General features: G+C 39.5%; 1 protein-coding gene across 1 annotated transcript in view; it reads right to left on the bottom strand.

Moving 5' to 3' along the window:
* LOC140233819 (uncharacterized) overlaps positions 1 to 24,277 on the bottom strand; it is a 39,349-nt gene extending 15,072 nt beyond the window's left edge. Inside the window, exons 1-10 of the mRNA XM_072313911.1 lie at positions 24,142 to 24,277; positions 12,704 to 12,812; positions 7,476 to 7,872; positions 5,454 to 5,581; positions 4,665 to 4,773; positions 4,091 to 4,195; positions 3,807 to 3,942; positions 3,376 to 3,440; positions 758 to 879; positions 99 to 225 (exon numbers count right to left, since the gene is read on the bottom strand). Of these exons, the coding sequence (XP_072170012.1) occupies positions 99 to 225; positions 758 to 879; positions 3,376 to 3,440; positions 3,807 to 3,942; positions 4,091 to 4,195; positions 4,665 to 4,773; positions 5,454 to 5,581; positions 7,476 to 7,872; positions 12,704 to 12,812; positions 24,142 to 24,277 (1,434 nt within the window). The remainder of the gene's footprint in view (positions 1 to 98; positions 226 to 757; positions 880 to 3,375; positions 3,441 to 3,806; positions 3,943 to 4,090; positions 4,196 to 4,664; positions 4,774 to 5,453; positions 5,582 to 7,475; positions 7,873 to 12,703; positions 12,813 to 24,141) is intronic.

Consider the following 24,277-nt stretch of genomic DNA (forward strand, 5'->3'; position numbering starts at 1 on the left):
ATACATATATATATATGTATATATATATATATATATATATCAGGCATATGTTATATTTATCTTAATCCATATCGTGTGAGCATCAGAATGAGCATCACCGCTTGCTTAATGTCTTCGGATGCCTTGGACTTCAGCGATTCGCTCTCCTGGGCAAACTCATTGTACTCCTGTGAAAAGACCAGCTGTTTTTTCTTCACTTCGCTTATGCGGCCTGTAGTCCGTTTTCTGCTCGAAATCAAGTTGTATAAACATAAGAAACAAAGGAAACAAACAAAGCAAAACAGGTTGAATTAGGAATGAGTCATGTCTGATACATTTTTGCTACATACATGTATTTTCGTTGTTCTTGTTTTATATTATAAAGTTGTTCATACGCGTCTTATTCACAAAATACTAAAAGATATTATACATGAAATGAACACGAATAACTTTACTCATGATATGTAGGAAGTATTGTTACTCGCCTGTATTAAACGAATCATCTGTGCTAATTGCATTTTCGAAATAATTGTTATACTGCGCTGACATTCAAATAACAGTAGAACAAGACAAGAGAAATCACTGTCAATTAACTTAACAGATTAGTTAAATTCAAGTGGTGTTAATAATGAGGAAAGCTCCTGTGGCTAGCATACAACAGTTCTGAATGGCTCATAGTACAGTATCACGGGAAAGACGTGAAGCAATGACAAAAACATTAGTAGATCAGGCGATCTAAAACTTCGAGTGTCCTATTGGGATTGACGTCAACACTTACGTCCCATACTCCACTTCTTCATCGATACTGCGCAGGAGTTGTTCACACTCGAACAAAACCTCGCCACACGTTCGGCGACCATTGGCCAGCTTTGCCCGCATTCCTGTTTGTGTCACTTGCTCCTAATATGTTTAAGAGTATACACTATTGAAAAAAAAAAAAACAGAACTGGCCCGCAACTGGGTCCGTTGGAGTCACACACCGTCCGGGTCAAAAATGACTTAAAATTTGGTCATGAAGACCCGGAATGGGGTCACCCTGATCCAATTCATGACTCGATCTGGATGGGGTCGTATCTGACCCCATCATTCCTTGTCATTTTTTACACGGAACGGTGATGTGTGACCCCAACGGACCCACTTCCGGGTCAGTTCTGACCCGGACTTTCTTAGAGTATAGGTTTATGGGTGAGTATAGTAATATAAGATGTCTTCACCTACTCATTATTTTAAGGCACCCAATCCAAATTATCAAGAACTCGAGTCATCCCCATCCCCAAATGCCCTGACACAAAAAGAAAGACACACGCACACAAACGCACACACACTGAAACAATGTGCATCGTCGATGTACCATCGACGATGCACCATCGACGTCCATATTATATTAACTTACATCGTGTATATTATGTATCGGGTAATAGTTGATTTGATTTGATTTATTTCTGCTTAATTCCGTTGCATTAGATATGATTTTGTACAAATCATTTATGACAAACAGTATATCGACACACAGTTTTTAGTACGAAACAAAACAAGTATACAAACAGCTTATTGAACTTAAACAGAAGGGTCTCAAAAATAAGCCGAGGCTTGACGGTATGGAGACCCTACTTAGCTACTCTGGATAGAATAGGGGATAGAGAGAGAGAGAGAGAGAGAGAGAGGGAAGGGTAGAGATAGGGGGAAAAGGGAATATTACAGAGTGTATGATGTGTACCACTCCAACTACTTAACAATAATAGTAATGATAATAACTGAGTCTGATCAGTTGCCTTTGCCGTAGTAATGACCGAATATGCACTATAAAAATAGTAATAAATGAATACAAAGCATTCTATGTGGTCATCTGACATGAAATAACAAAATATATCATGGTTGATGTGCACAGTAATGGTAAGGCACTTAAAAGAAAACTGTAATGACATTTCCAAATATTCTCGCAAATCTTACCAATTTATAATGGAAGACAATATTATAATTAGCCAGTAGTTTTTAAAATCTAGTGCTTTAATGTTGATTTCTTAATAAGTTTCTTTGCTTCTCGTTACATAATATGCTTTCTGAATTTTGCCGTTCTGAGCAACAACAATAGCTTGTTAGCAAATAACTTGTTTGTTTTGCAGAATAGACACAAAAAATGCAGCCCAACTGCACTTCAGAGCAGAAATCGACAGTTCTGCAGGGAAAATGAGAACTATGTTTGCTCAACTCGAATATTTTGCACCATATTACACGCCCCGACTGACGTCCCAGTGTAAACGTATCTTATACCGCGCGCACTAACCTATGTATATATCGCCATGATCGCTGTCGCGGACGACTGACTGTTCAGAAAAATCTAAAAAGAGGTTGCAAAAGTGCACTTGAAATTAATCCAAAACACTAAGATCTCATGGAGTATAAAGATTAGTTCTCTTCTCTAATTATTGTATAATTCCCCTTCAAAAGTTAATATTACTCTCCTTCCACCGTTTTGAATATGCTGGTAATAAAAAAGACCTAATTGACGCGATTTGCCAGGATGATGAGTTGTCAGATTTTAAGAAATTTCAGTTCAGAAGTAGATCTGCTTTGATTGCTACTGATTGCAGTGGACGACTTGTTATTTCAGTTAAAGTTAGGAGCCCTAGCTCCCCGCTCAACAGTAGACAAAGTAGATAGGTTCTAGAGTTCCGCGGACCGTGTTGTACTGTTGAACCGGCCTTTTGTCATGTTTGTACATCACCTGTTGACCTATTCGCGCGTTCTTCCCTGCTCATCTATCAACTCAAATTATTATTTTTTTTTCATGATCATGATTATTTCTTTCTGCGTCTTGAATGTATTTGAGACAATAATGATAATGATGAAACATTAGTAGTGACAATAACACTTATAACTATTAATCAGGATATAAAGATGATTATGGCAACCATAGATTGTGATCTTCTTTATCCAGAAAATAGTTTCCAGACTGTTGACACTGTTCTACCAGCGGGTACTGTCATTATCATTAACCTATATAGCGTTGTCAGATACCTATTTTTACACACCTGGGTCGAGAGAGACATTATGCGTAAAAAATTATACTTCGCCAAAGAATGTGGTTCACTGGACTGGATTCCAAGTCAGATCCTCCGACTGAGATTGAGGAGTCTTATCAACATTGCCACGGCGCTCCTACCCATGCATGCATGATTCCCACACATTCAATCATACCCATTATCATGATAATTGTTTAATACTGACAAACCAATTGGTAAAAGTTTAAACAGATCTCAAATATATCAGTATTTAGGGGAATTTTCTACATAAATTACATTTCACTTTATGGTCACAGGTTGTAAAATATGTTGCTTTAGTGAAATTATCAAAACCGGGAGTTCACTGCCCCATTTTAATAGTGTGTAACTGTACCTTGATCTTTGACACGAAGTTCTTGAACGCGTCATGTCTACCTTCCCATCCTCTCAGAAGATATCCTGAGTTTAATATGACAAATGCACGTCGATCATCAACTTTGAGAACATCACGAACTCATTGAGTATGAGGCGAGTAGGAAGGCAATATAGATACCTTACGTCTTTCTTTAACCAACGAATAGATTAGAGTAAATGTGACAGATCACACGAACTGCTTTAAATAGTATAATCAATTCAACACATATAGCAAAGATACCTACCTATGATGAATAGGGCCCGTTAACACACTAATCAAAATCAATTGATTTGTGTGTACATAATTTTCATTTGTAGCATAGCTATCATCATGGGTAGAAACTTTACACTGTCAATGGCTATGGTGTATGATAAGGTATAATTTCAACCAAAAAGAACACAACTTCCTACCTGTTTCCCCCAATGCAATATCCAGGGCTTCTGAACCAGAGAAAAAGAAACATCTTTTCTCCGCCTCCTCTCTCGTTGTGACCGTACCCAAGTCCACCAGGAGTCCGTACACGGCATCGATGTGGCGGGCCTTCACCTGTTTTGTAATGTAAATGGAAGTCGTGTTCATGGAGCTTGAATTGTAGTGTAAGTCACCGACAAGTTGGCAATAAGAATGATTTCTCTTTTTCTTTTCGCTCGTCTTCTTTTTATGCTTTTTACGTTTAATAGCCTTGTCCTGTTACCTTTTCTGGGTGTCTTTCTCGAGCAGATAAATCCCATTGGCTGAACCCAACGATGACGTCAGGACGGGGTAGGCGTTTTCCTACCTCAAGGAAGTGTTTCTTCTCCTATAAAGCGTTCAAAGCGAGAAAAAGTAATAACAGCATAAACATACAAACATGTTCAACATGTTCGTCACTGAGTGTTGACGTATGCATAATTTATTGGCCACGGAACAGGAAAGAGGAGGGGACTGAAACTGATTATATTGATCATACACATTGTTACCATGGCAAAAGATTAAGATGAATGAATCTATTAAAACCTGAAAAAAAAAAATAAACAAACCTGGACTTTAACAAAGCAAATATGATTTAAAAAAGGTTGTTTCACTTTGTATAAAACATTTACATTAATAATCTTCACAAGCTTGGTTTCATGTCGCCATAATCATTCATCTTTACAGTACAGATTTGCGAAGGAATGATTTGAAAATTCCTGATTTGACCCTCATAAGACGCATCGACAAAATATGGCTTCTACATGTAAATACAAGCATTGGAATACCACAAAAGGTTCAGTTGTGAATATAATTACCTCCGGAGAAATGATAGTCTTCGGATTGATGATGAACACGTGGACATCTGAGTCTGCGCAAAAGCTACTTACTAATTCTTTCAGTTCCTGGCACTTCGTGATTCCTGGACTATAGCGAACGTTAAAACAAATGATATTACGGAATCAATTATATCACCGCGGACAGTTTGATGCTTGTTTGTTCGTTAGTTAGTTTGTTTGTTTGTTTGTTTGTTTGTTTGTTTTTCCTGCCGGATTCAATCAAGCCTCTTCAGACGAACCCTGTGATGGAAAATAATAATCACCAGGTATCTTCGCTGAAATTGAATTATCAGACCGACCACAATCACAATAATCATAGTCCTTTGCATTGATCAGTGGACATAGGGTCTAAATATATATATATATATATATATATATATATATATATATTATATATATATATATATTATGTATATATATATATATATATATATTATATATATATATATATATCTTTTACATCTACATGTATGATGGAAAATAACATACATATATATATATACATATATATATATATTTATATGTATATATATATACATATATATATATATATATAGGCCCCCATTTGTAAGACGATTTAAGACTGATGTATACTAACATTAAGATCTAAGAAAACTTGTTCCGTTATAAATTGCAGTATAAATGAATTCATTATAGCCTACCGATGTACCTGCAATCTTTTTTGTGTGTGTACAGTGTTTTGACAATCATTTCCATGTCAACCGATTCCTGCTAAATAAACACAAAAAGGGAGAGAAAAGAACTTACCAGTCCATCAGTTGTAAGTCATGGTTTAGCAGCGTGCAGGTAGTTTCGTTACTAGCGAGGTAGATTTTGAGAATGTAGCTGGAATCCAGCGTTTCTTCTGAGTTCACATCTACCAAACTGTTCAAGCTCTATGAGAAGAGAGAGAGAGAAAGTACGAAAAGAAATACGTATTAACTATAAAGATTATATACCGATCAAAGAATATTCAATAGAATCAGTAAATCTATGCATTTTTTTGTATTGGTTTCTTTTTCAGTTTGTATTAGCAATTCATCTGTTGACACTATAGATAGAATGTATAGTACCTGGAATGTACTCAGCTTCAATCCACTTTAGCTAACTCCTAGTAAACCAAGGATGTTGTTTATAATTAATTTCACTCCTTATATGTTTCTATTCAAACTGTTCTTCTATTTTGTTCAAAGGTCGATCATCGTATTAACAGAAATGATAATTAAAAAAATCCTGCATATAATAGATCTCATGAATTTTGTATTTTTTGTTTTTTGGTGGGTTTTTTTTTTTGGGGGGGGGGGGGTGGAGAAAATCTTAAAGGCATTATTTCGCCATAACTTTACAGATAAAGCAAAAACCCACCATTGTAGTCCAAAATTGTTCTAAAAATGTGAGTAAGGGATGAAAACAACCAATGTAAAAATGTCATTCGGTATAATCAACGTTAAGCATTGTTAAATATACATAATGTGAATAATAGTTATGATAGAATTCTTTCTAGAATATAATAAACCGTCTACATCAGTTATGGTTTATTGAGAAAAATAGTAATATACTCCTTATATTCTAGACTTTATTAATTTTTATAATTTATGGTAGCCTGTTTTGTAATACAGCTGACTTACACAGTATGCATCAAAATAGATGTCATGACTCGAACATTTTCAAATCACTGGTCCCAATGGTAAACAATACATTTAAGGGCAATAGTTCTACACATTTCAAAAAAAGGTACATCATGCGCACGATGACACAGCTTCTAATCTCTTACCCTTCCTTAGTGTTTTTCAGTCGATCTGCTCGTAATCGTCAACTATTCATAAGTCTACCAGAAACGTATATTATGAGCTGATACAGCAACAACTAAAATCAATTCAAAATTTGCGCTTCAGTATATAGCTATTTAGGCCTTAGTCATGTAAGTGAGGTACCTTACTGCCATCAATACCTTACCGACAGTCATCACCCTGTCCGTATTGTTCGAAAGCAGGCTTGCCCTATACATAGCATCAATCTGTACCAAGTACAATGTCATGCTTCTTGAAAGGGTTAACCTTCCCCAAATGCTCCCCTTTCCAACATCAACATCTTTATTCTCCATTATTTTCATCAGCACCACAATTTTCGTCTTTGACAGGGTTGATATCGTAATTTCACAACACAGCCTCACACAGAGTATTTAGCTCAGCTGGATGTGAGTTTATTTCTGATTGGTCAGTAAGACCAATGATGACGCCGCTTTAGAAAGTCAGAATACAAGATAGATGAAATGTGAATCTAGTTTTCTAGATTTAGGCCTTTTGGAAAGTAAATATGAATTTTACGTATTCTTTTTATAAACTTCTTGTATCTCCTGTGAGTTGGACTGCAGTTAGTTTGATGCACGCGATGCCTATTAGGGCACTCGGAAAACTCCCAAATGCTAAAAAAACAAACTAAATGGATTTAGGTTGTTTTGCAAGTGAGCTCTTGATATGTGAGTCTGTGCAAAATGAACGAGAAAATCAGTGAATACATCGACACACGACACGAGATCATACCCGATTTAAATGTTAAAAATCTAGACTAACTTTTTTTTTGTTCCATATTCCGCATTTTTGTACAAATTTTACATTCCACTGATATCGAAAAAAATACGTTTAACACAATAATCAACAGACCAATTTGAGATCAAATTACACAAAACGTAGAAGGACATTCAAATGATGTGTAATGATAAATGACTTGACTATACGCTGTAGAATAAATCTACTGCATTTCATCTAAATTGTAGTTGATATCACCAACCTCCACATTTAACGGATGTCTCTGATCCTCATGTAACCCCAGTCGTGCTTCTGGCTCTCCCCGTTCCATTTTCTGGAAGCGATAATATGATTTCACTTTTATCTCGGCTCCGCCATATAAACTCTCTGTCCCTAGCCCTGCTGATCCTGGTTCTTTCGGTTGCATCTTTGCATCATTCACTCTATTTGTCGTTGAAGACTCGGGAGTCTGTTCCTCAAAGACGCTTGTCGATTGGCTCATACCTGGTCCGTCTTCTACGTCGAGACTCGGCCCATGTTCACCATGTTCACGCAGCCCCTCCACCTGCACAAAGCAGCCCGTGGTGTCACCCATGCCTGACGGAAGGAGCTCCCGTCCAAGAAGCGCGTTGACGGTTGTCGTTTTACCGCTACTAGTCCTGAAGAAATTTAGTGGAAGGATTTATCTGACGGTTATTCAGAATATTTTTGCTATCTTTTTACAGCTTTTTGTAAAATGAAGATTTTGCCTACAAAAGGAAGCAGATTGCTTTTGCAATAGCAAGAATGTTATTTCCCAACTTATAGCAAATGTCAAATATGGCATTTATTACTATTCTAATTAATTTATATTTGCATTAACATTAACTTGCATTATATGTATTAACATTTCTGTACTCGTTTCAGAAAGCTGTAAAAACAATAGCCATGTTCAGACGTATTTCTAGTCGGAGTAAAATTTCATGGCGCAGCAATTAAAATTAAAATTCATACTTATCTTACCAGTTACCACGACCCTGTGTCCACACGACGGTCGTGGGAAGAAACTCCGACCAATTTACCACGGCCTTCGTGGGTACTACCGTGGAGGGTTGGTGTAACTTCCGGAAGTGGTAGCGCCGCGCACGTCGACCATACGATTGTTTTGTTTTGGGTTTTTTGTTTGTTTGTTTGTCTGTCTTCTCCATTCTTGTTGATGGAAATTTCTGCATGAGCGTTAGCTTCTTCGTCGCGATCGACTAGGTTACAATTGCACTACACGCAAAATGTCAACATTGCGATTTGACCCAGGAAGTTTTACCGAGGTCGTAAGGTATGTAAGTTCATAGATACTCCGAGGGCTTGTCCGCACGGGCAATTTACTCCGACCGGCTAGTCGTGGTAGCGAGATACTTCTGAGAAAACTCGGGAGTATCTCGTTCGGAGGAAGAGGTCGGGGTAAGTTCCTCCGATCGGAGGAAGTTACCACGACCTTGTTCAGACGGGCACTACTCCGACCTATCCTCCGAAGTTACTACGACCAAGCTTCCTCCGACGTTACTCCGACCAAAACTGCCTCCGTCTGAACACAGCTTATGTTGCTATCTGGATATCAGTAGCTGCGTTCAGACGGAGGCAGTTTTGGTCGGAGTAACTTCGGAGGAAGGGTCGGAGGAAGCTTGGTCGGAAGAAGGTCGGAGGAGAGGTCGGAGTAGTGCCCGTCTGAACAAGGTCGTGGTAACTTCCTCCGGTCGGGGGAACTTACCACGACCTCTTCCTCCGGACCAAGATACTCCTGAGTTTTTTTCAGGAGTATCTCGCTACTGCGACTAGCCGGTCGGAGTAAATTGTCCGTGCGGACAAGCCCTCGGAGTATCTATGACCTTACAAACCTTATACGACCTAGGTAAAACTTCCGGAGTCAAATGCGAGTACACGTGCGCGTGCAGTACAATTTAGTCGATCGCGACGGAGAAGCTTGCGCTCAGAAATTCTCATCAACAAGAATGGAGAAGATAAATGCCGCTGGTAAAAACAATGGTATGGTCGACGTGCGCGGCGCTACCACTTCCGGAAGTTACACCAACCCTCCACGGTAATACCCACGAAGGCCGTGGTAAATTGGTCGGAGTCTCTTCCCACGACCGTCGTGTGGACACAGGGTCATGGTAAGATAAGCATAAATTTGAATTTTAAGTGCTGCGCCATATAATTTTACTCCGACCGGAAATACGTTTGAACTTGAATTGGCTAGCGATCCTTTGTAAGGAATGTCAATAGCCGCATTCGCACTTACAATAGAGAGGGTTAACGATCGCTTTCCATATCTCGAGATTTTTCTCTTTGTTTTTTCAAAGTGTTTGACGGAAATATCCGACAAGTTGGCCATCGATAAATCGATACTCTATTGTATTCAAATGATGGGATATAAAATGTAGATATTATTTGGTTCTGCATTTACACGGTCACCCCGGGTCGAATACGCGCAAGATTTCTTGAGATCTGTATCGCGATGCTGATCGGGATGATTAATCACTTGGGATTTTTGTGTCCACACGGGCAAAAATGTCGAGATTTCGATCGCGATGCAAATCTCCAGATTTGTATCCCGCTAATTCGGGTACGTCGCGAATCCCGCTATTGAAGGCGTGCTGCATGTAAAATCCTTGTAAAATTAATATCGCCGCATTTAATTTCTTACGTAACCATGGGAATGGGACCGACCATGAGCTGGCATACATAAGTGTTCATCTACACCTGGGTGAGAAAACATTTTGTCATGCCGTTTTGGTCTGTGATCCAGGTGATATAACTTTAATGTGTAAAACTTGATGAAAGCAGGGAGGTGTTACAGAGATGGAGTGGCAACTCTTCGTAATTCATGCAAACACATGTTTGGGTTCAAGGACTTCAAGGCGTTACAATGGGATGTCTAGCATTCCACTGCGCTTTTAATTCATGCTCGGCACCGCTCTAGTTGCAAGACGAAATTCGGAGACGAAGAACGCATTTTACCTTTCGTTGAATTACAAGCTTTATAAGCCAGTTTACAGTTCCACTTTGCGCATGAGCAGAAAAAGGTCATTTTGTACAATCAGGCATGTTGATTTTTTAATGATGTGATGGTTCATGCTGCTAACCCTTATAAATGGGGCCTACTAGCACATCCACCTGACCGCAAGCCTGGTATTTAGCAATGTTGGTAGGAAAAAGGTTGTTTATGCATTCAAAACAAAACAATAAAATGAATGCCTGCCGAAATGTCAATTGACAGATCATTCTTGTCACCTGCTCTGCGTAAGTTCATTTTTTGTTTGAACGTGAATTCCATAAATTGTGGGCATGCTTATGCATCATGCTGCTTTGAAAATGAGTGAAGTACCTAACCAACTGAGAAAAAAGAAAGGTCATTATTTTGTACCAATGTGCCCATGAGCTAACTGTGAACTGGCTTATTTCACCGTAAGATTTTAAATGAAATACTCGAATTGATTCAGAATAGTTTAGGAAAGAATTCAATATTATAAACATGTATTTCTAGTTTCTTCGTAATGCGCAAATCGAAATGAAATGAAGGTTAGGCCCTCTTAAAAACCTAATATTTTTCTATATTGCGCACATTTCCGCATGTTAGTTTTCCATCTTTTAATCTGGGATATTTTGATCTTTCAATAAAGTACTCCGCTAAAGCGTGTTCCAGCGTGCTTTTAAACTATTGCTGTTAAAATTGTCAGTTTTACACTGCATTTTGATTCGCTGCCCCAATTCAAGGTACACAAATTCATTGTTGCCATCACATTGAAAGAGAGAGCAAATTGCAGTAGGGGCAAGTATTTCTAGATGTGAGAGCGCTAGTCCCGATTATTGATGCTCTCTTTTGTCAAAGCACATGGGTAACACCTGTAGTTGAACGCATAACTTCTCGGCGGTGCCGTGCATGACTTCAAAGGAGAGCAGGAGTTGTCTCTCCTTCTCTACCACCTCCCTGATGAAAGCAAATAAACCTCTCGCTTCATTTTTCCTTTCTTCTACCCATCTCCACACAATAAGCCAGTTCGGGGTTCCACTTTGAGCATGAGCAGAAAAAGGTCATCTGTACCAGCAGAGCATGGTGGTTTTTAAATTCACTGAGATAAGCATCTGTGATGTAATGCTTATTCAAGTGATCCCTGTAAGTGGTGCTTGCCAGCACATCCACCTGACAGCAAAAAGCGGTGTCTGACAATATCAATAGAAAGCAAAGTTATACATGTACTTCATTTCGATCACTTCTGTTTTCTTTTTTACAACAATGTATAATTACTATAAGGTCCTCAATTGTTGTACATTCTTTTCAATACATAATGTTCTGTTTACCTTATTCTCTGTTGTCAAAAGAAGTGTAACTTATGTTTTGTCGGAAAATGAAATAAACTTTGAATTGAATTGAATTGAAAGAGATTGTTAATACATTCAATGCAAAATAATGAAATGGATGCTTTCCAAAATGCCAATGGAAGGATCATTCTGGTCACCTGGTCTATGCAAGTTCATCCTTTGTTTGAACATGACTGATGAATTCCATAAATTGTTATGTTGGGCAAGTTTATGCCTTCTGTCGCTTGAAACTAGCGGAGTGCCTAATCAACTGAGAAAGAAGCGTAGGTCATTTGTACCCATGTGCCCATGAGCTAACCCCGAACTGGCTTATTCCTTTTATTTTTTTTTCTATGCATTATATTTAAAGGGTTGTAAGTTTGCTACGCTTGTTAGCTGCAGCCCCATCTGTATTATTCATCGTATCGTTCATACAATTTGTACACACTATAAATCGAGTGGATGTAAAATCAGTTTGTAAACAACTTACGTGTAATGATATTCATTACCACTTATGTTCTATGTATCCATTCAAATCGTGATAATTTCTTCACTTTGAATTTTCTGAAAACTAAATATTGATTGAGTAAATTAGATTGACTGAATGACAAAAAAGCAATGTGAACGTTTTTTTTTTTCGAAATTACTTCTTTAGTCAATTCCTCCAAAGTCGTTCATTCTGCTTCTTTGCAAGATGACTTTAAAAGGCTCTTATACTGATAAAAACAGCAGCACTGCAGGTCTGGTTGTTGTATTCAAACAGCTTTACCATATATCCACTTGGTTAGTAGTTCTTTGATGTCAGAAGTCATCATTTTGATGAATATGTTCCTGAAGTTGATAATGATTTTTCTACAAATGACCTAACTGTTGTAAGTTAGAGTTTGTAATTTCAGAAAATGGTGTGCAGATATCTTGAAGTTTACGTATACCAATAACTCCATTTTCAGACCAGTATCGTGTATGAATATTAACACAGTGCTTATACTGAAAAGAAATCTTCATGTTACCAGTCATTCAGTGATGTGCGATACATTGCTTTCTTATTTTCTTTTGTTATTCAAAATAATGTTATTCTGATACCTGCGTTATAAAGAGGTTAAATAAATACACGTAATGAAATGATTATGAATGACAATAGGATTTACGACGTACCCGCCAAAGAAGGACACTTTCATTTTCTTCCGCATGTTGTCAAACTTCAGTGATTCGATGATTCCTTTCTGCAGGGATATGGTACCATCATAACGTGCCGTGTCGATGCCTTGTGAAAATAAATGACATAAAACATAAAAAGGGGAACATGCATCGATGTATGAAATTTCCTTCCATTGATATTGCATAAAGATTAAAAATCGGAATATCTTATAAAGTTATGAGAATTCCACTGTTGGATGTCCAACATGATATGGCGAAAATTGACACATTTTTTCCTTGACACCTCTCACCGACGATTACTTAACATTACATATTATCATACAGTATAATATTCCTGAATATGCATAATTCTTGCTAAACCTCCTCACTTCTAGCAAAATGCTGGTTATACTTTTCTTTTTATGATTGTTTTGTTGGATGAGAGGAAATAGCTATTTACACAAACCACATTTTCGTTGTACAGGTAATCTAACAACAGTAATGCTTTAACCATCAGGATGATCAGGATGACCATAAACGTTAAAGAGGAATTTTCATAACATCATTATCATGGAGTAAATAAATATAGATAGTGCCATGTTTAAATTTGTGCAATTTATTGTGGTTCCTAGTAGATAAACCGATACTCTGAATAATGAAATAAAAAATACCCTGAACAAGGATGATGGCTTAGGAGGCTCGCATACCCCAGCGATGTAGCAATGTAATTCAATTACAATACCACCTGCATCATTCTGTACCCATTTTAACTATTTATGGATGTTCAAATGCATAAGTCTGAAAATCGTCCGGAGGTTTCCTTAAATAAAACTGAGAAATATCGGAAAGCATTACTTTAAAGGGGATGGCTAGTAACCGATCAGTGCGAATGAGTGGGAATGCTGAGGGATGATTGTTCCAATCCTTTTGGGATTCATTTAAGAGTACATTACGTCTACTGTTGTGTGAAAATTATTTGCTTCAGAATGGTCTCATATTCAAGTCATGTGCAGTTTAATGTTTTCAGGTTAGCATGCGACTAACCCGCCCACCGGCTAGCGCCGCCTATTATTGTTCTAGATTGTGCACATAATGACAAAACATGGGTTATCACTGATGAACAACTACTAGGTGTTACAAAAAAAAAAAAAAAAAAAAAACATTTCCCACTTTTGATTTTTGACAGTTCGAAAACAATATATAAGATGTTTAATACTGTCATTGATATGAGTAATAGCTGAATAGTGTACAATTTAGGTAGAGGTGATTTGACTATGAATGCCTGAATCAGTTCCATGAAATCCATGATTAATCTTAAAGTCAAGTTCCAGATTTTGATTAAATTTTAACCCTCTGTACAAAAGTGAACTTTACACAGGGACCAATGATGTGTACATTTCGTGAGTGTGTGCTGACAATGAATACCACGAAAACCGTCTTTTCAGAGCTCTGCTGACTAGGCTTCCGGTCTTTTGCTCCAAGGCACATGCATGCTTTATCAATAATGATGGATTGCCCTTGGCACTGCTAGTCTGAATTCATGGGAAAGGGTAAAACGCATGCACATGTAAAAAAGTAAGCACATGTTTTCATGTGCTTGCATTCACTACATTTCAGGATGAATAAGGACTAGCTGTGATAGTGGAATTTCTCATAAATATAGCATTCAAACCCTGGCCATTGTTCAGGACCATTTTCTGGGTGTTAACCACATATGGGAGTGTGCACACTCCCATACACACCAACTGACCCCTGTGCAAAATTAACGTTTGTACAGAGGAGGGTTGAAAATAAAGCAAAATCTGAACCCTAGCTTAACTTTAAAAACCCTTGAATTTAATGAAACTGCTTTATGCTTTAATTTTTGAATTATCTTCAAGAAAATTGTGCACTATTCAGCTATTGCTTGTACAGTGTTATCTGATATATAAGTTTTTGAACAAGGATCAAAAGTGGGATTTTTTTTTTTTTTTGTAACACCTAGTACATAGAAATCAGTGGTTGTAATCCATGAACGTGATCGGCGTGCGGCGTGTCTAACATTGGTCTGCAATCTTGCGCATGCGTGTTGAGTTTACCACAGGGATGTGATGTTACCGCACTTGCGTTCTAATAGGAGACGGTTGCCAGGGTAGTGTCAAAGTAACGTCAGGGTAGTCTTTTTTTTTTTTCACTTTTGCCTGTTAAAACGGTCCGGGCAAAATGTTCCTCGGACGTCGTCGCGGTAACTTTTGCCAAATTTTACCCTGGCCAGCTATATATACTGTTTTTTTTTTTTTTCTTTTTTAATTACCGCGTTACCCTGATATTACCCGGGTAACCCTTCTGTTAGAACGCAACTGCGGTAATATTCCTTTGATACAGTCAACACGAATATGTAACATATTGCAGACATGCACAGGCGCGGTGGAGCACCCCAATTTGCATCTCATTATCGCCCCGTTCTATTTGAATTTCCAACGGGCATCCACGGCTGCCCGAAACTGTGTGCATGAAAAAGTCAAATCTTTACCTTCTCCTTGTGCCGCTATGCGTGCCGCTAGTAAACTCAAACTTCCCACACTATCTAAGTTATTAAAAACCTTCCTTTTGATGAAAAAATTATGAAATTTGCTGCACTAGAACTTGAGATATTAAAGCGTTTTGAAAATCACCTCTCGCAAAACATGCTCTCTGTTTTTTTCCGACTGGACTATGGCCGGGCTCCAATGTGTCCGAAACTGGCAACATAAGTTCATCAGGCCTCAATCCATATATGGTGAAAGTTTTCGCTTTGTACCACCTGTACTTTTTGAGAAATCAACTTGTTTCTACAGGGTTTGGAATAGAAAATTGTAGTCGGCGAAACAATTGAAAATGACGTCATTTCTTTTCCCGTAATATTGGGCATGCGTGGTACGTGAGATTCAGGATTTCGTGCTCATTGTTGGTTTGCATGTGACGCAGTCAATTTTGCTGAGTGTCGCACGGCGGTGATTGCTGAGCTGCTGCTGCGCACGCTGCATGCAGCAATGCGTTGTGTGTGCTGTGACATGCAACGCCACAGTGACGCGATTAATTATACATGGGACCGACCTGTACGCTTTGCGTTCGTGTCATTTTTGACATCACCTTCTGTTTTTTTTCCGACACAACCATGGCCGGGAATATTATGGTATGAAATTTAAAATGCAAGCAGATAAATAAATTTCGGTGTACTTTGTTTGAATGGCGCTTTTGTTCCGCAATCACACTTCGTGAATTTTAGGATGATTTTCGAGGCATATTTTTGGTAATTTTGCTCGCCAGGTTTTCGCTAAAATTTCACATTTTATCATTGTCAAATCCTTTAATATGTTATATGTGCATATTCGGACATGTTTTCAAATTCAAACTAACTCAATTTTAATCCGAAAATAGGTTTCCTGAAATTGTTATTAGCTTGAGAAGTTGTTTACTTTTTCTCAACTACGCGAGTACATGTTGTTTACTTTATGCAAATGAGGCTCGGCTGCCGATGGATTTCTGCGAGATAATTGGGGTGCTCCACCGCGCCTGTGCAGAAAATAGTTGATCATGGAGCTATCGATATACAGGTGGCTCCATAAATTGATCACAATCATGTGAATGGATTTAAACCCCTGATTTCTATTGATTTATGTACTTGAGATCAGTGATTGTAACCAGGAAGGTGGAAAGCTCACCTCCCGATTGTAACCACACGTTGTTTACAGACACGCGGCGCTAGCCGGTGGGCGGGGTAGCTGCATCAGTGGACACAGCCCCTTCGTAGAAACCACGGAGGTGAGCACCTCCCTGCAGAAACTCACCGGAGAAGATTTTTGGTGTCTGTCAAAACTCATACACACACACACACACACACACACACACACACACCCGGTAACCCTGTGGAGCGGGAAATGTGCAAACGCCGGGAAATGTGCAAACGCCTGGAAATGTGCAAACGTCTCGCCGGGAAATGTGCAAACGCCGGGAAATGTGCAAATCTCTAAATTTCATCAACGGGAAATGTGCAAACGTGACGCCGGGAAATGTGCAAATGTTCAATTTTGCCGGGAAATGTGCAAAACGTCGGGAAATGTGTAAACCATTCATTTCACCTATATTATGTAGAGATGGAAGAGAAACTCTCAATCGCACGAACCATTACCATCTTTACCACCTGTCTTAGCGACATCTGTCTTGTTTTTTGTTTTTTTTTAATTATATTTTCAGCATTTTCTTGCAAACCCTACAACGAATTTTCACCAGATTTGGCAGATAACATCTTAATGGTGATATGATCGTAATTTGTCAAAATGAGCCCCCCCCCCCCCCCCCACACACACACACACCAGTCCAAAGGGGGGAGGGGGGAGGAGTTGAAGCCTCAGGGTCCCTAAACGCTTGATTTTTTTTTTCTTCATCTGTCGAACCGAAAAAGAAAGAGCTAAGTTAGTGCTATGAAGACATTAATGACTAAAATTTCATGTTTGATTATGGGGGACACAGGGGTGCCCTGATCGGGGGTGAGGGGGGGGGGGAGGGAGATTTTCCACATTTTCAGCACATTCTCGAAAAATCTAGGACGGATTTTCACCCAACTTGTGAAATACAGTCATATTTATGGTAATATAATCTTCATTTGTTAAAATGCGCCCCTCCCCATCGCCGAAGGGGGGGGGGGGGGTAAAGCTTCACTTTTAACATCCCAAAAATCTGGATTTTTTTTTTAAAATCTTCTTCTGTCAAACCGAAAAAGATAGAGCTGAGTTAGTGCTATGAAGACATTAACGTGATTAATGAATGAAATTTCATGTTTGATTATGGCGGATCAAGGGGTGCCCAGATCGGGGGGGGGGGGGGGTGATGGGTGGAGGGGGATATTCCACATTTTTAGCATCTTTTAGCATTTTTTCAAGTTCAAGGGGCGGAGATGGGGTAGGGGCTCCATCTCCTCCCACCTTAGGGGTTGAGGCAGTGCTCATTTAGACAAATTGAGATCATATCACCAGATAAATACGCTACGCTACGTTTCAAGCTTGGCAAATATCTATTAAATAAGGATTTCAAGAAGAAGCTGAATATGTGACAAATCCGCCTCCGCCGCACTTAACATTAATTCATGAATTAACTTACCATAACAGGCACTAGCACTCTATTAGCTCCATCATTTGTATAGAAGTTTTGTTTTGTTTTGTTTTGTTGTTGTTTTTTTTTAAGCTGATATATGATTTTATTATCCGAGGGATGCGTCTTGAGTTTTCAGGAAAAAGGCAAAAAATGTGAAAATTAAGCCTCCTTCCTAACCACTCCCCTTTCTGGGCATCCCTTCATCTGTCACAGTAAACTTGAACCTACATCATGCATTAACTGTATTTACAGTACTATCACCATAAAGATGCTATCTGCCAAGTTTGGTGAAAATTCGTCAAAGGTTTTTCAAGAAGATGGAGAAAATTTTGAAAATCCCCCTCCTCCCCCTGGTTACAGCTCGTTATTCCGAAGGTTCGTTATTCCGAAGGCTCTTTATTCCTAAGATTCGTTATTCCGAAGGTTCATTGTTCCGAATTTCATTTACGGATTAACCAGTCTTCGGAATAACGAACCTTCGGAATAACGCCACAAATTTTCGGATTAACGAACCCTTTTTCATTTTCGGACTAACGAACCTCTAGGTATAGGGACTTTGCGTGTTTCGGATTAACGACCCTTAGGAATAACGAACCTTCGGAATAACGAACAGCACCCCCTCCCCCTCACCCTCACCTACCCCCAATCAGAGCACTAACTTTTTCGGTTCGACAGAATAAAAAAAAAAAAAAAATCAAGAGAATAGGGACTCTGTGAGGGTTCACCCCCCCCCCCTCCTCGTCGGCCGGGGGGGGGGGGGGGGGATTCAATTTAACAAATTAAGATCGAATCACAATAAATATACTATCTGCCAAGTTTGATGAAAATCCGTCATAGATTTTACAAGACTACGCAGAAAATGTGGAAAATCCCCCTCCTCCCCTCACACCCCTTATCAGGGCACATGGACCCGTCATAATCAAACCTGAAATTTTAGTAACTATATAGTGTCTTCATATCACGTAGTTCCATTTTCTTCGGTTCAACAGAAGAAGTTTACAAATTCCAGAGTTTAGGGACCTGAAACTTCAACTCCTCCCCCCCCCCCCCCCCCCTTGGCGGTGGGAGGGGGTGGGGCTCATTTTACCATATAAGACCATATCCCCGTAAAGATGGTATCTGCTAAGTTTGGTGAAAATCCTTCTTGAGAATCATCAAGAAGATGCAGTAAATGTGGACAATCCTCCTCCTCTCCATCACTTCCCCTCCCCCCACCCCCAATCAGGGCACCCCTGGATCCGCCATAATCAAACATGAAATTTCAGTCATCAATGTCTTCGAGGCACTAACTTAGCTCTATCTTTTTTTTTTGTTCGACAGAAAAAGATATTTAAAAATCCAGAGTTTAGGGACTCTGAAGCTTCAACTCCCCCCCCCCCTTTTTTTTTTCGGCCGGGGGTGGGGGGAGGATTGGGGGCTAATTTCAATTCATAAAGATCATATCACTGTATAATGAGGCTATCTGACAAGTTTAGTGAAAATCTGTCCTAGACTTTTCAAAAAGATACTGACAATGTAGAAAATCCCTCTCCTCCCCTCACCCCCCCCCCCCCCCCCGCGATCCGGACACCCATGGATCCGTCATAATCAAACATGCAATTTCAGTCATTAATGTCTTCATAGCACTAGATTAGGGACTCTGAGGCTTCAATTTGAAGACTCCTCCCCACTTATGGCCCTGTGCCCTGCATCCCTGGATCTGTCATTAAACGTGAACTCCTGTCATCAATATCTTTAAAGAACGAACCTAGCTCATTCTTATTTGGTTATATAATACAAGAGGAATTTCGATAATACCGTAGTTCTGGGACTTTGAGGCCCCCTCCCCTTTTTCGGGGGGGGGGGGTGGCTACTATATAAACAAATTGAGATCCCATTGCCATAATCGTGCTACCTGCCAATTTTGTTGAAAATCTGTCAAGGATTTCATTAAGAAAATCTAAATGGTGGAAGTTCATGGGCAGTTTTGATATGGAGTTTTATCTACTATCTTTATACACAATATCGCTAAAGTAAATGATTTGCACATTTCCCGGCAAAATTGAACTTTTGCACATTTCCCGGCGTCATGTTTGCACATTTCCCGTTGATGAAATTTGCACATTTCCCGGCGTTTGCACATTTCCTGGCAAGACGTTTGCACATTTCCCGGCGAAACGTTTGCACAATTCCCGGCGTTTGCACATTTCCCGGCGTTTGCACATTTCCCGGCTCCACAAACCCTCCCTCTTTCCTAGGGTTTTATTGCCCAAGGCGAGGAATTTGTTCTCCTGTCGTTGTCGCCGGAAGGTCTGACGTTGTCGCGGTAAGGTCTGTTAAAACGGGGCTTATATAAGTGAATTAATTTCTGCCAATGGAACTTAGTGAGTTGTCAATGGAGCCAATGGAGGGGTTGGGTGAATCAGGGAGGTCACCTCCCTGGGTGAATATAATGTTTCGTTACTAGGCTGTTACTAGGGGGTATGAAAAGAAACATCCACATATTGTAATTCTTTACTGAACTAACACGGTCCATTGCATTATCCCGTCACACAGGCTGATCCACAGCCAATAAAGAATACAATGCTGTGCGCAGGAATTGAGGAATTCCTCTTTACAATGCATGAATTCTGATCATATTTAGTGTCTTTGTGTGATTGAGCAATTGTGATTGCGAAAGAACCAGTGAATGCACACGATATCATGCTATGTAAGACCACAGCACCAAATGGGATTCACAGGTATTTTGCAAACAGAAATTCCCTAGAGAGAGGCACTATATACTTCCATACCATGAGACCATTACTGCTGTGTTTTCCTTATTACACGGGATTGTCGAAGTATCAAGTATTCATAGAAACAGATACAAAGTCAAAGTGCGCTGCGGGGGACCCTGAGGAAGCTCGAGAAAAGTACAAATATGAATGCCTTGTTGATGCAAACCAATAGTCAGCTGAAGTTCTGCAATATGTCTGAAACAGGGTCAAGAATGGGTGGGAGGAGTAGAGTTCATCTAACTCTATTCGTCACTCTTGCCCGAAAGGCAACGACGGCATATCACTGACGAGAGTAAAGATGGCAAGAGCAGAGAGAGCAATACGCAAAGAAAACAAAGAACTTGTAAAAAACAAACAAACAAACATACAACCATCTGCACTAAATTGTAAAACTAACTCTTGCCAAATGCTTGCAGTTCTATTCCACCTCCGCCTGCGGCCTCCTTGAAACAAAACGGCAATCGGGATATTTAGTGTTTGTCGTTCTATAATCCAGTATAGTGCATGATAGAGCGCACAAAAAGTATTAACTCTACTGACGACATACTTTTCTAAAGCTTTCAAGATGAGGACACGTTGTCAAATTAAAAAAAAAAGAGGCAAATATAATTGAAAACTGCAATTCCCTGGTAATAAAACGCAGCTCGCGTGCACGTATTCTGTCCGTGGTGTTGGCACAAAGAATGGACCTTTGACTGCGTATGGTAGACACGGTAGAGTACAAGTACAGGTCTATGATAAGAGACAAGTGGTTTTAGGTAGGACGCCACTCGGTCATCCAGGGTGTGATATCATGAAATATTGCTGGTCTATGCATTTTTGTTCAACTGATTGCCATTGCAGCGTTTTTCTAAACAGAGAAGAAGAAGAAGAAGAGGAAGAAGAAGGAGAAAATGAAAAAGAATATCGAGATGTCAACAGACAGATGTCACAGACATTCCCCTTCCACACAGTGAGAACTTTTTACATTTGCTTCTTTAAAGCGTTGCTTGCAGATACAAAGATTACAAGCTATTCAATAAACCCTGCTGCACGAGTAGTGTAAGATCAAGGAACATATGAGAAAATAATTTACCAGTTTTAAGAAGCTTACACTGGTCAAACGCCGTAAACAGTTATGTAATATTGACTGGCCTCGAGGGAGATACCAGAAAATATTGCCCAAACCAGGGAGGTGCACCTCCCTGCCCAAACTGAAAGAATATTGCCCGAGTCGAAGACGAGGGCAGTATTCTTTCAGTGCGGGCAATATTTATCTGGTATCTCCCTCAAGGCCAGTCAATATCATAATTATTACCTATCCCCTAGGTAAATTAGGAAAATATGTGAATACGGCTATACACTATGATATAGATCAAGCCACATTTGACTACCTGTAGAATCACCAACATGTCGAATAATTGAAAAATTGTTCATCAATACCATTCAACCCCAACTTCAAAGATACATATGTAGTTGTAACAGGCGAATTTCAAACATCTGAACGATTTTACACTTTATTTTTGCTTCTGTTTCAATTTGGAGAGTTGTAATAACTGATGGTCACTGCGCAGTTATTGAGCACAAATGGACTAGCCATTGTTTGACGCGTAGTGCTGCTGGAAGTGGTCGACCTTGTATGAGTTGATTTATAGTCGATCTTCTGCGGTGTGTGTAATCGACACGCAGCGACCTCCTTGAATGTTTTCTCCTCGTGGTCGATCGGAATGTTTACATGTAAAGCAGGGAGGTTAGATTCCACTCCTCTTCCCACCTCCCTGTTTTACATAGCCTTTTGTCAAGGCCCTCTCGCTGTAATGGGCGAGCGAAGCGAGCCCAGCCGAGCTCGCCAGCGCGAGGCGCAACCCCACTCAGCTGGGCTCTCTTCACCATACAGCGAGAGGGCCTTGACAAAAGGCTATGTTTTACAGTGCACTCCCGTTATAACGAACACGGTTATAACAAAATTCTGGTTATAACGAAGTACAAGTTTGGACTACAATGTCATCCACTCTATGTATTTCTATTGTTTATTTGTTCAGTTATAACAAAATTCCGATATAACGAAAGAAAACTGCCGATCCCGAGGATTTCGTTATAACAGGAGTCCACTGTATATGTAAAACCCCGGATGCTCGTGATATGCTCTAATGTCACCTGCTGAACTCCCGACCCTGCTAAATACCAACTGTAATTGCCTCGCAAAACTACCTCGTATAGGTAATAATTTAAGATATTGCTATTAGCCTTTTTAGTCTTCTATGTCTGTTTGGTCTACACTGTTTGAGAGAACGAACTTCAAATCTATACATCAGAGAGGAACATACGTTCAAAAGGCAAAGACTTATTATTTGTTATTGCAAACAGAAGAACCAAATTTTATGGAAAACGAACATTTGCTTATATGAAAGAAAGATATTATTCAGAGGGATAAGGCTCAAGTTTGAGTTTCTTCAGGTTTTCTCCCTCCCGGCAGTGACACAATGAACATGGAACAAATACCCAAGCTCCGAAATTCCGACATTGGTATGTTAAGTAGTCCAAGGCGGACAAGGCATAGAATAAATGAAAGAAAGATATTATTCGGAGGGGGAAGGCTCAAGTTTGAGTTTCTTCAGTTTGTCTCCCTCTACAAATGAAAATTTGTTAAGATCGCAACTGCTGATCTGTGAATTAACAAACATGTCGGGAAAAAGGAACCAGTGGAACTCGAACTTGTCATCTACTGCTTTCCGGGCAGCGACACTACCACCAGGCTGTCCCTGGTTGCCGCCGGGCAGTCCCTGGTCGCCGGCAGGCCCTGGTTGCCGGCAACCAGGGACAGCCTGGTGGTAGTGTCGCTGCCCGGAAAGCAGTAGATGACAGGTTCGAGTCCCAATGGTTCCTTTTTGTTCCAACATGTTTGTTTGATTTACGGATCAGCAGTTGCGATCTTAACAAATTTTCATTTGTAGAGGGAGACAAACTGAAGAAACTCAAACTTGATTTGCTTATATCATGCCTCTACCTTACAGAATAATCTACCCCAGAATTAAGACAAATTACCGATATCGACAAATTCAAGTTTGCCTTGTAAAAGTATTTTATTTTTGATTGTTGTATGATCTACTCCTTTTTTGGAGCGCATAGGGACATGCACACTATACGTACAGTCAATTATCACTGTTATCGAGTCAAACATAAATTCTACACATAAACGTAGCCCTAATCCTAATCCTAACTCCATTCATCCCTTCTATGCTAACATTCATTCATTTTCTCTCAGTATAACCATAACCCTTCATCTTTCAATCCTCCATTTCATGTTCTTGTCACTAATTTCTCTTTCAACTCCATCATTGTCTCCCAGAGGTTGTTTTACGAAGGGAATTCAATTCCTTTTTTGCTCTCACCTTCCGTCTCACATGCTTCGCACTGTGTCCTTGTATCCTGTATCCTTGACAATATCCATGAAAAATTGTTTTGTCATCAATTGCTTTGTGTCAATGCAAAGATTTATAATATCATTTCTTTCATTCCTACATCTTATGTACATCTAAACTACAAGTATACTATACTTGTAGCATAAACAATGTCTATAAAAGGGAACATGAAGTTAGCAGTGCTCACCCGTATTTGTATAGCTCCTTAGCGTTACACTGATACATTCAATGAGTTGATCAGTTTTGTCGTAGAGCAGTTGCTGTTCTTCCTTTGCTTTGCCAAAGCGTATCAAATGGTCACCGTCGCCCGTTGCGCTCTCCAT

The sequence above is a fragment of the Diadema setosum genome, chromosome 10 (genome assembly GCF_964275005.1).
Source record: "Diadema setosum chromosome 10, eeDiaSeto1, whole genome shotgun sequence".
Lineage (NCBI taxonomy): Eukaryota > Metazoa > Echinodermata > Echinoidea > Diadematoida > Diadematidae > Diadema > Diadema setosum.